The sequence below is a fragment of the Anser brachyrhynchus genome (assembly GCF_964034855.1).
Source record: "Anser brachyrhynchus genome assembly, chromosome: 10".
NCBI lineage: Eukaryota > Metazoa > Chordata > Aves > Anseriformes > Anatidae > Anser > Anser brachyrhynchus.
This window is the reverse complement of record NC_137705.1, coordinates 23,818,689-23,831,838: the sequence shown is the minus strand read 5'-3', so window position 1 is coordinate 23,831,838 and position 13,150 is coordinate 23,818,689. Positions and strand designations below refer to the sequence as shown.

Here is a 13,150-nt window from a genome sequence, read left to right as displayed (position 1 = left end):
TCTAATACATACTTAATATTTAAATCCATCAAGTATTTTGATGAGTAAGTTGCTGTGTTTACAGATGATCTATACCCACTCTCATAGCTGCCTGAGTTAATGGTAAAATTAATGGTATTTATAAATATGAATGAAACTAAACAAAAATATCAGAATTTTCATGTGAAAATTAGATTTGCAATGAGAGAAAACTTTTTTTTTTCCTTCCTGTTTGTTCTAAAAATGGATGAATAGATATACTAAAAATATCAGGCATCTTTTTCTGGTCAGATATCATAACAGCTATCGTCCATTCTAATTTATAACAACAAAACATAATTTTTAGTGCTTTTTAAACTCTGCAACACTGAGAGTAGCAAACGGCAAAAACTGGTCATGTAACTGGTGAGAGCCGCTGGAGAATTTTGGTTGACATACTTGCATTAAAAATTGGCTAACATACTGGGGCAATACCTCACAACACTGCAAAAGCATTGAGATGCTTATTTAGCCAAAGAGTTCAAATCTAATGCCTAATCAAAAACACATCTCTGAACAGCAGAACATCTTTAAAACCTACACTAAGGGTCTTTGGCATTAGTATCTTTCTGACTCAACAGAAAGAGCGCCAGTCAACATTGATAAAAAAGAATTTCTCTTTGGCAATTAACTATTTCGAGTACTGAAGCTGCCATGGAACATTTAACAGTCTATCATCTGAGTTTTCTGATGTACCTCCCCCCTCCTTTCTTTTTTTTTTTTCTTCTTTTCCTATAAAAGGGAATAGCTTACTGGAAAACATGAAAGCATTTCAGATTTTTAAAGAATCCTAGTTTTTCTCTTTTGTTGACAGTGCTTAGAAAATGTGGGTTGACTTGTTTTTGATTGCTGTTTAAATAACAGATTAATTTAATAATCGTTGGGATATTGAATAACAAAAAATTACAGGGTTGGACAGCCAAACCCTGACCCTAATGACATTCTTACGTTAATTCTTATTTTCTTTTAGGCTCCTGCTTTCTTAATAAAACCTATATTTTTGAAAATCAGTTTTAAACATTGCCAATTATCTCAAAGTAGTATTTATTTTCTGCTAGTAAGAGATAAGTTTACATATACAGAGTATATTTTATATGTCTGTATATATTTAGTGCCTGACTTAAGTCCACTTCAGTTTATAGGTTCTCTTCCATTGCCTGAATAAGTTTTCAGAGATGGCTTGCAAAGGTGAGCCAGCTATTTATGAAGTAATTAACATGCAGTCCTTTTTACTGAGTGTCATTTATTTGTGAGGATATTTTAAATCTAAGCACCCATCATGAAATGCTAGGATTGGAAACATTTATATGAACAAGGTTTAGTTTTCATAACTACAGTTGGTAACTGTTCCCCTTGGATTAAGCACTGTGAAGTGCTGAGTATTCCTACAAGACCAGTAACAGCACATCCAGTACTGAATCAGACTGAGCCTTTGACTCTCACCATGTGACCTTGTTGACTATGACTGTGACTTTGTTAGCAATAACATAGTATCTGTACTCCAAAATGTTATCTAAGTAACATTATATGGTTTCAATTAACAGCAGTCATAATTTTCACTTCTACTATGCAACTGCTTTTACACTCCTTACTCAGACAAGGGCTCTACTGTGCCTGACACTGTAGGAAAGAAAGACAGTGACTTGAACAAATAACTTGTGACACAAACTTCCTTGCAGCAGAGTATTTGCACAACTTTTGGTTGCAAACCTGTTCACAGAATACTGACTTTTTCTAGAGTGTCCTTGAAACGAAATGGTAAGCCTGCAATATTAGAGTGCATGCATATTCAGCTAAATATTTACATACCTCTTCTTCTATTTGCAATCAAGATTTGCAGGTATACATCATAAACAGATTAATCTATAACACAATCCAAAGAGGGCGCATAAAATAATTCCACTGTCTCAATGGGATCTGAATTGAGCCCCCAGTACGCAATAGATGATGAGCAGAACACAGCGTCAGTTTAAGACTCTGCATATAAAGCTGAACCCTAATTCTGAGTCATTGAGCTCATCATTCTTGAATTATAAGTATTAAGCAATACACTTGCTTGTAAAAATATTTATTGATACTGAGGCCACGAAATAGAAAACTGTGTCAGAAGATGTAGGTCTACAAAGGACTTTTGGGTCAAAGTCCTTAGCTGTTCTGCGGGAAAGTGTCCTGGGTTATAACAAAAATATTTGGAATCTAATGCAGTCTGCAATCTTAGATCCAATTTGTAGATTGTTAATGACAGTGGGTAAATGGTATAATGAAGAACTTTCCCATGAGAATCTAATGGTTCTTCTGGATTATTTCTTTAGGTTTTGTCATTGCTTGTGGAGAAAAATAATGGGTGCCTTGATATCAGTTTGTATCTTACAGGGTTTTCTTTTTTTTTTCCTTTTTTTTTTTTTTTGTTCCACTGTGGAACACAAAATGTTTTTCTATGAAAAAGATCTTAGTGCATTATTTTGAAATACTATAATTTTCACTAAACTCAGTTTCCAACTCAGCGCTGTCCAAGCATTTCAGAATTGTGTTATTTTTGAAAGTTATTTCCTTTGACCTGAAGTTACCTAAGAAGACAGACTGAAATCTGTATTCCTTTGAGAAAACCTAGTCCTGTTAAATTAATCTTGTTTTCATGGAGACATGACGGTTTGCAATATTTAATCATGAGAGATATGATAATTTGTTATACAACTTCTCAGTAATCCCCCACTAAATGATCACAAAGCTGCTTGAACTCTACAAAGCTGGCACAAGCATCCATAGCAGTGTAATATACATTGTATTTGATATGTCAAGTGGAAAAGTCATAGCTTGATTTTGTTGAGTTTGTCCTTTTTCAGTTAGTGGGACCTATTGTTACACTTAAAGGGTTCCCTCGGATCAATTTAAAAAGCACTTGTGCTTCTATCTCACAAGACCATGTAAGAAGAATTATTCACATGAGACATTAATAATTTCCTTTTAATTAGAAGTTGTTCAGCAGCAAATTAAGTGACTATTAGCACTTAAAATATATCTCCAATCTACTTACTCTTATTTCCTGTTCTAAAACAAGATATTGAAGAGAAAATTTAGGAGCAAATCCAGAAGCGTACCTATTAACTTCAAAGAGAAGAAGTTTTCACCTTTGTTTGCTAATTGCATGTTGATTTAGTCTGGAAGGGGACAGTTTTAACAATTTTTGATTGATTTATAAATTCTTCTGGACATTTATATTAATAGACAAATTATTACTGTAAATATGTCTTCTTTTAACCCTATGAGGAGTGACTTTACAGTAGCACTGGCAGAACTGACAAGGTTACAGCACTGACACGTGAGATTTGTTGCTACTAACTCAGCTTCCGTGCAATGAAAGTTTGCAGGATAGGTTTAATCCTCTCCCAGTCTTTCAGCCTAGCAGTTCTAAGCAGGAAACATGTTTGGCATGCGAGCAAAACAACCAGATCTCACCATACCACAGGGGAACTTGTAACCTATCCAGCAGGGTTTCACTCCTGTGTAGGAGAACTAACAGTACAACATTCTCTGTATCTAAACCTTTGCAGAACTTGCCCTTAGAATGCTGCTTGTTTCCAGGAGAACACTTCACTATTCTTTGAAATTAGCAAAAGTCTCTACTGGTTTTACATTGTTAAAAGAAAACAACAGTCACTGCTTTAATTTAAGAGTATCAAACTTCTAAATGACCCCTAGAATAAGAGAAATGACACCCTGACAGAGGTCATTATTTAAGATAAAACATAACATACTTGTACATTCTTTAACATAAACCTTGGATAATTCAGTTTTACTTCTTTGTCACAAACAGTTGTATAAAAAAAATTGAAAGGGCTTACTTGAAACAGTCATCGCAAGCAATATTCCCCGTGGTCTCCTTTATAGTGCGTTCGGAAACAAAAGCTGGATATTCAGTATCACAGGGCTCTAGGGTTTGTTTCAATCTCTGCGCTATAGGCATAGCAAAAAAAAAAAAAATCTTGATGTTAACATGGGAAGAACAGCATACAAAATTCTGAACAAGATGAGATGCTGTATTACAGAGCTCACAGAGAATGGAAATGTTACTCAGCTTCTGCCACCCTGTGAGATTTCCTAGGCAGTGCATAACACTATTTTTTTTCAATTAAAAGAAAAAAAAAAGTTTATCCATGGAATGTAATTTAGTAACACATAACTGTTAAAGTAGTTATTCATGGTTTAGCCTTTGCCAGCCTTTTTTTTTTTTTCATGTTTATGCACAAGTTTTTTATTCTTTCTTTTTTCTGTGGATTTGGGATGGACTTACTGTTGTTTTTATTTCAGTGATGTTGTGCATCACTAACTTATTAACTATGGGTGTTTACATGTATTTGATAACTAAATTGTAGTAGATTTTACTGAAGCCAAAATACTTTTTTGGATTACTACTTGGGGATCTTTAGAGACTTTCAGCAGTTAAAATAACTCTGTGGGTAGGGGACAGAAGCATTACCTTATCCAGAACTAATGCTTGTAATCTGCTTCCCAAAATAGTAATAATAAAGGCTCCATAATGCTTTTTGTCCAAAGCCCTTTTGCCGAAACAGTGCAAGGGAGAAGGAAGTGACACTATTTATGCCTTAAAGCTTGGGAAATCAAGGTACAAGGAAACAGTGTGACTGGCTCAAGGTCAAACTACAGGACAGTAGCAGAGCTGGGAACTGAAGGCAGCTCTTCTGACTCTCACGCTGATGTATCTGTTGGGCAGTGTCTCTCTCTCATTCCCTTTCTTTTTCCTCTCCAACGCTTCAGTCTTCCTTAACACACTTGCACATCAGCACAAATGTTAAGGCTATCTTAAACTAATTGCTAAGTGAGAAAACAAGACCAAGTATGACAAAAATAGATTACACTAAACAGGCTCTGGGACTCCACAGATCTTCCATTAGAGACAATCTGTTTGAGAGCCAGTGGTGTATCTGTTACACAGTGGCAGGGGAATGACCAAAACCACATCTGCAATCAAGCACTAGGATGCACATTTCCGAACTATTCTTATTTTTGTATATAATTAAAATAAATATTCCCCCAAATAGTACCTCAAGAAAAGTACTAAAGCTGGTCAGAAAAGTTATTTCTGATGTTTCCGTTATGGAACTAACTTTAACAAGTTAGCATTTTTGTAAAAATTATCTGACTAGTTCTACTGTACCTTCTTCCTTCTCTTCTTTTCTCTTTCTGTGTTGCTAAGAATGGCCAAAATTTACCTCATCTGTAATTTTGGGTCTACTCTCACTTGTATCAACATAAGATTCATATAACAAAGAGGCTGTCAGAAATGGCAGACCAGCCTGACACCAGTCTCAGATTTTCAGACCCTCTTTAGAGTCCAGAAGATGGTGGGGTTGCCCAAGGTGTAGGATGTCAGCTTCTTCCTCACATTTACAAATGTGATTGACATTACAGGACCTTGTGCAGGAGTGCTTTTCCTACTGGGGTTTGGTAAATTGGCAGCTGTGTGGGGATGCTCTTGAATTTTCATAATGTGTAGTGCTCTAAACAGACATTTATTTTTATGAGACGAAGAGGGATGCTGCCCTTAAAGGATGTTTTCCCTAGCATACAATGCAAGTGCCATTGGATATTCATGTCAGGATATATCACAGCATATTTGTACAGTACACTTGTAAAAAACATTGAAAAAAGTCACCCATTTCCTACTCAGGCTGCTTTGCACTGTTATACAAGCACCAGGCTCTAAGACTGGCATAACTGCCATTCCTCTTCAGATGTAAGGGACAGTTCTGCCTTTCCTGGGGCTAGCACAGCAAACCTTAGCGTCCTTCACAGCCATAAGTGTGAGACATTTTTCATCACCTTTAGGGACATCACTGGGATGTTACTCTTGGTTTTTAGAAGACTCATGTAGAAACTTCTGATTATGAAGCAGCCCGAAAAGCAAATGGTGACTAGCTGGTTCACATAGAGCTGTTTGTATATGTGCATCCAATCTACAACAGACTGTTCATGTATCAGAAGAAATGGCTTCAGCTTTGCAATGCAGTGTAGTTTCCATCAGCAGGGGAAACACTACACTAAGTCGATGCACGTCAATTTCCAGAAGGCTCTTATCAAATCTTCACCTCCAGCAGACACCCATCTCAGCCTCCCTTTCCCCCTACATAGCATTTAAAACATGTTAGGCAGAAGCTGACAAGTGCTGCAAGTGCTCTGCCACTTACTGCCACACTGTCCAGTTGCTCTTAGGACAGTTTATATATCTATATATATCTACATATATATATATGTAATTTTTTTTATTATTTTTTTTTCTAGAAGAGTTCCAACATTTTATTACTATAGAGGACACTGGAATATTCCAGGGCATCAGGGTGTTCCATTTTCCCCATACTCTAACTCTTCTAACTTTTTTCAGGATCTTATTCTGGCATAAAGACAGCCTAGTATCCAGTCAATGTAAATAGGAATTAAAATCTAAAGTAACAATTTTATCTCCTGCCTTGTTGAAGAATATAGAAAACTGCAAATAGGAAGCTGAAGAATTCACTTTAAATCATTATACCAGTCAAGGGCATGCTGCACAACTGGCTTATGAAGTAGCTAATTGAATAGCACAGATGCATATTAGCCCCTTACTTTTGAGCAACACTTCCAAAATGTCATTAAAATTCAGCTAAAATATAGGAGGCAGCTGAAATTCAAAACTTCCATTCCTTAGGAGAAGATTTATTATTTATGGCTAAAATATCATTATTATTTCAGATGAGGCCTCAACATTTTAAAATATCGTTTGAGTAAACTGAATTTTTATAAATCCAGATTTTTTTGTTTTTAAATATTTTGATTAGGAAGATTAAAAATATATACTTTTAACCTCTCTTGTTTAAAAATCAAAGTGTAAAAAATTTACTATCTTAAGTTTTAAAACTTATCTCCTTATGAAATTATACTGAAATGACCATGTTCCTTTGGAATTTAGTTGAAATTGTATTCTCCAGCACAAGAACTTCCTACATGTCATAATAGCCCCAGGAAAAAATAAATAGTATAATCAGAAAAAGGCTAGTGTAATTGCTTTATTCATAAAGATTGCTTTGGAATGAAGGGAAACATTGTAGAAAAAATCATTATTTACTATTTTAACTTGTCTATTACAGTAGTGTACTGTATTCCTAAAGTGCACACAAGCACTCTGGTTATCCAAATATCTTAATTATCTTATATTTTGGAAAACATTAAAAAAAGAAAAGGATGCTTAAATGAGAGACAAACCAATTTTAACAGAAGTCTATTATTTAATCTAAAAAAATATTTACATCTAAATTAAAAAAATATATATATATATGTATATTACACTTACCTTTTGCTGTTAGATCAGAGTGCCACCAACTGCATAGATTAAACTCCACAAGGAACCTACAGAAATGATTAGATATTTCAAATTATCCCACAGAATATTTTCGAAACACTAAATTGCCTGTAGTTTGATACCATTAATCCTATTCTAAATAAAAGTTAATTTAGAACTGAAATTCATGTGGCTAGTATAATTCTGGGGTAATCAACTTCTGCTACTCTCGTATTTTCACTGTGTTGTACCTTACCATTGAGAATTCATTCTGAAATTAATCAATAAATCACAGATTAATCTACTACTAAGCAGCATTCTTATTCTTATCTGGTCTCCATTAAAATTCTCAGTGCACAGCAGCATACAGCATTTTTACTGTTGAACATTATTGAAAGCTCTTCTTCAGCATGCAGTGTATTTTGACTGTCCAGTAAAATGCCATATGTTTGTAACTGTTCTGGCTACCATACAAGAGTACACATAAAATAATTCCTAGCATTACTTTTGGATTTAAAATAATAAAACTCTTTTTATTCCTAGGAGTGGCAAAGACTGATTAACCAGCGTCTATCCAGCTCTAACTAGACGTGTAGAGAATGCATTTTCTCAACTAAAAATACTGCAATTTACTCTGAAGCATGGACTGAAACATACCAGTCTGTCAGTCAGTGTGAGTGTAAAGAATATAAAACCAACATCCAGTTTATCATAGGAACATGAAACGACAGTATTTGTAATCACAGAAAGTTTCTTAAAATTTTTGAAGTAGTTATGGCTTGCATCAGTCTGATTTTAACGTGATTTCTTTTCCTGATATTTACTTTGAAAGCTGCATGTAAGATCAATTTCTGTACTCTGGCCAGTTAATTCACCTTAACTCTTATCACAAATTCTGAAGAAAGATCATTTAATTTGCAATTAAAACAAAATGACTACAAGAAAAAAATTATATCTATTTCAATGCAGATAAAATTCACTTCAATCTGCAACTCTGCTCTCTGGTAAACACAATAATAAAACAAATAGATTAATAACAAAATGCATTTAAGGCTTCCTCCTCATATGATATTGCTCTGTGATTTCTCAGACAAACTCTCTTAAAGGCAAGGCTCATTATGCATTAACTTAAATTGCTAGAAGAATTATACAAGATAAAAAAAAAATCAATATAATCTACAGAGTACACCTTAAGTGGCATATGCTGTAAAGGGTCCATCTTACAGAAATTCATGAAATGACAAACACCACAATGAATCACTCTAACAGTTTGCTATATTGACAACAGCCCACCCAAGCAGCATTACAAACAGCCAGGCATTTATGTTAAATTTAACAGTAACCACAATAATAAATTTAGTCTGTATATTGCAATCTGCTAGACTTACTAAGCAAAGACATACAGATATAAGTGAAGACCATGAATAACATAATAAAAGTGCAACTGTGCATTCATATAGCTAGAATTTCTTCAGATTTTAACAATGCTAAGTTGGACTGCCAAACATTGAGAACTATTACTGAATTAAAAATAATACAAGAAAAACAGCACAATAGATGTAAAAGGCAAGAAGTACAAATGTTCATTAAGTATTTAAAAGTATAAATACTCATTAATTTGTATAAATATTTGTGAAGTTCTTGATAAAATTTACTTACAAGACAAGCTCAGTCATAATCCATTTTACCGCAGCAAAGAAGGCATTATAAGGCTGAAGAGAAGCAACTCATTTAATAAAAAGGCAAAATATGCAGTATTTATATCTTAACTGAATTATTCACATAAAAGCAATGTTATGGATATTCAAATGCATGGATAGCATGAGAAAAAGAATAACTTTTTTATGAAAGAAAATATTACAACAAATATTAAAATATATAGTAATGAAATTTCCTTTTAATGTGGTTGGTCAGACACATAGATTATCAGCTTGAAAAGGAAAGTTTTGCAAGTGATTGTTAAATATTTAACCTCTAGGGGTTCCTATTTCCCAGGCTATTGCTGAAGGAACAGCTCCGGTAGATAATAAGGGCTTTACTCAGACTGCAGTTCAGACTTGCCTCTCTTTAATGTAAATGTTCATTCATTATCTCAGTCTAATTAGACTGGGAAAAGCTTCTGAAATTTGGTATTACCTAAATGAAGTCATCTGTGTCATACTGAAGGCCCACTTGTAAGCAGTGTAAGTAATTTTTAAGATTCTTTCTCCACCCTCTGTTTTTCTGGATCGTAACAAAGCAAATACTTTTAAAATCCCATGTTTACAATACTTCTACATTTTAGGGATAATATGGATGAATAAGGGTATTTTATTGTTTAAAAAAGAATATCAGGAAGATTAATTATTTATGAAAGAATCTCAGGGAAAAAAGTCAGTTTTCAGACATCTGGAAAGGAGAACCTTGTCTTCTGAAACATTTGTGTTAGGGTCTCTCAACTGCATAAAAATTGGCAGATTCGTTTTTCAGATTCCGTATCAACAGAGCATTTTAGTACATGCAAGCAGTCATACTGACTTTAACAGAACTCCTCAGATGTCTAAAATCATGTTTTACTTGGCTGAATGAGCACCTTATGGAAGCAGTGCCCTTTGGCAGGGCAGTAACTGGCCAGTGACAGTTTTCAGAAGGCACAGCCGTGCAGAGCTGTAACTCCCAGAGCCAATGAACAAACATCATTCACTGGTATGAAAAGCTGAAAGAGCAAACTAGCAGAATGCAGAAAGCTCGAGACCATCAAGGGTTTCACCTATTAAGGTGAAAATAGGTTTCACCTACTAAGGTCTTACAGGAGAAGATGAAAAAGCTACAAGCCTTGCCTAGAGATGTAGAGGAAAAAAGAAAAAATCAGCTCTGTGGGATATCTTATTTATTTTTGTTCCAAATCAGAAAACTTGAAATTTTCCACACAAGCAATTAAAAATTTTGTTGCATACCTTCCTTTTGATAATGCCAAGTGATATAGTGGAAAAGAATATTTATTTAATATTTATAAATAAGATATATTTAATGTAAAATACATTATGAATTAAAAAAAGCTATTACTTTTAATATGAAAGCTATGAGAAAATGAAAAAAATCTTTCAATGTATCTGAAAATAATAGATTTCAATATAACGAATATAAAATGAGTAAATGTTTCGGAATTTTAGTGGGAAAAATATTTCATTACATCAATATAAAGGCATTCTCATGAAATGTGATTTTACTAAGACAGTCTTTCCCACTCAAAGACTGTTCCCTCAAAATACACAACAGGATTTATTCTCTCTTTATATCTCAGCAAAGAACAAAGTGGTTCTACAGAGACCTATCCAGAACTTGGAAAATTTTAAACAAGAAAATATGCTAAATAACAAAGTAACTGGTTACCTTTCAAGAACGAATCCCATGCTGGTAAAGAAATGGAACAAATGATCTGTAAATCTTGTCCATCTCTAATGTATCATGTTAGTTACACATCCTAAAAAACCTGTGCTAGATACAGGGGTCCAGCCCTGACTCCTGCTTTCCACAATTGTGAGAAAATGTTGTGAGTTCCTTTAACATCACACAGTCTTTGATGCCTATGCTCCACTTCTCTACTGTTTAAAGTATGAAGAAAAATATTAGTTTTAGAACTTTTTAAAGAGTCTCACTTTTCTCCATGTATCTATTCCTGTATGTATACAACCATAATTCTCAAATGGAATTATAAATATTTGTGAACAAACACATTGCATATGTAGAAAATGTACTGAATGCTTCGTAATAACCTGATCTATATGTGCAAAATTGTGGCATTAAAATAGAAAAAAAAATACTTCTGGGGACTCTAGCTCTATGTTTTAATGCACGTTCTCTTTGTACTTTCTCTGTAGTCATGGTTATTAGAAATGATTGAATCAACAGAAAAATAGGGAACTAACCAAAGCTATGCCAGTCTTTTCTCATTGAACCTTACAAAACTCACCTGAGGTTTAAAAAAAGAGTTTGTATATCTTTAAAAAATATAAAGAAAGATCATGCCGTGAATACTTGCAAACTGAGCTGAAACTCCATGCCTTCGGATGGAAAGATGCTGCTAACAATTTTGATATATTACAATTTCTCATGCAACTGGGATTCACAGCATCCAGTACTATTTCACCAACAGTGTAAGTCTCATTGCACAGCCTGGTACTTATTATTATACCAATCTTTTTTTAAGTTCAGGCTTTACTAGATAACAGACTGGCAAGTGCAATAAATCCAATTTTGCAGGTATTTAAAAAACATGTGGTCATGTAAATATGTAAATGAAAGCATCCCAAAGTGCAAATGATTATTAAACAAACCACAGAAACTATACATTTACAGATATTTAGAAGTTGCCAGAATTTTGATATTTCCTCAACAATTTCAGTAACTACGCCTAGGCTTATTTTTTCTAGCTGGATCCCTGTTTATTTAAAAATACTATCAGATAACTTTTCCAGACTGGTAAAACTACTACAGTATTTTGCTGCAGCCTTTACATAATTTTTAATGCTAAAACAGCTATTAAAAAAATCTTTTTAATATGCAAGAGCTACAGTTTATTTAACGCTTTGGCAGTTCTAAATGATAGATTACTATAGTAATCATTAAAACATACAAATGATTATAAAATGCCCATGGAGTTATTAACTAGACATATGATTTGGAAAGAAGGATGTGTTGCCCTTGCAAGACCCAGCTTGACTCTAATCAGGCCTTGCAGAGGGACATGGTTTGTATTCAGAGCTGATTGTTAGAAAAAGGGTTTAAATAATCATTGAAATTTTACTTTAAAAGTTATCTTTAAATACTAGGAAAAAATAACGTAAAAATCATTTACTTATATGCTTTGCCAATGAACCTATCCTTTCTTATATTAAAAAAAAAAATCAATTTAAAATTTGAATTACATTTTTGCATGCATGTATGTCTTTACATATAGAAAAGGCATGCGTGATTCCAGGCACTCATACAAAGCACACTCTAGCCGTTTACAAAGTCCTGAGAAGGAGGACTCACATGGTGCAATGGGCATTCCTCAGAACCTCAGAAATGGGGGTACAGTGTAAAAAAGATTGCATAAGTACTTGAACTTGAAAATGCTTAACACACTGTTTTTTTGTTTGTTTTTTATAATGAACCATTCCTTGTATGTATTATGATAAACGCAAGTGTTTAATTAAAAATTAAAATAATGGACTTACAATGGCCATGAGATATTTGCAACGATTTTCTTTGATGATTGCATGGAAAGGTGCTCAGAAAATTCACTGTACTTACGTCCAGTAAGCTATGGGCACTGTCGCTACTCTCTTTGTTTGTTCTACACATGGCCTGGTAGTCATAAAGTGTAATTCTACAGAGAAGAACAGAAAACTCCTTGACTAAAAGGAGAAAACACAGTGGAATAAACATGATGATATGGAACACTCTGCCCACAAAGTAGACAGGAAAAAAAAAGTAACTGCAGCAAGGAAAAGAGGGAAAGGGATCATTAAAATACACGTCACATGAAGGAGAATAAAGGTAAGAAACAGTGTGAAAACTTTGTAAGGATTTTATCAGACATCAGAACAAAGCAAAAGCATAACTGGGAGAAAACAGGGAAGATACACGTAGTGTAACACATAATGAGATAAACAATGCAAGGAGGAGGAGAATACACATTCAACATGATGCTTAAACAATTGGTTCTGGACTGAGATTGGTACATTTAGCCCCAGAAAGTGAAAGAACCTATGCATTTGAGGGGCTTCTCACAACAGTCCACTCAAACTCCAGTAAAGGCAAAATGACACTTCT

The 13,150-nt window shown here is 34.1% G+C and overlaps 1 protein-coding gene across 27 annotated transcripts in view; it reads right to left on the bottom strand.

Annotated features, from left to right (window-relative positions):
- Window positions 1-13,150, bottom strand: part of CACNA2D3 (calcium voltage-gated channel auxiliary subunit alpha2delta 3) — a 530,340-nt gene that overhangs the window by 14,134 nt on the left and 503,056 nt on the right. For 26 of the 27 annotated variants that reach the window (XM_080605848.1, XM_080605850.1, XM_080605851.1 and 23 more), the window contains 4 exons: window positions 12,629-12,704; window positions 9,011-9,063; window positions 7,364-7,419; window positions 3,861-3,972 (listed from right to left, as the gene is read on the bottom strand). In XM_080605848.1, coding sequence (XP_080461974.1) covers window positions 3,861-3,972; window positions 7,364-7,419; window positions 9,011-9,063; window positions 12,629-12,704 — 297 coding nt within the window. Of the gene's footprint in view, window positions 1-3,860; window positions 3,973-7,363; window positions 7,420-9,010; window positions 9,064-12,628; window positions 12,705-13,150 lie in introns of those variants that run through there. The other variant, XR_013955470.1, reaches the window with a different exon arrangement.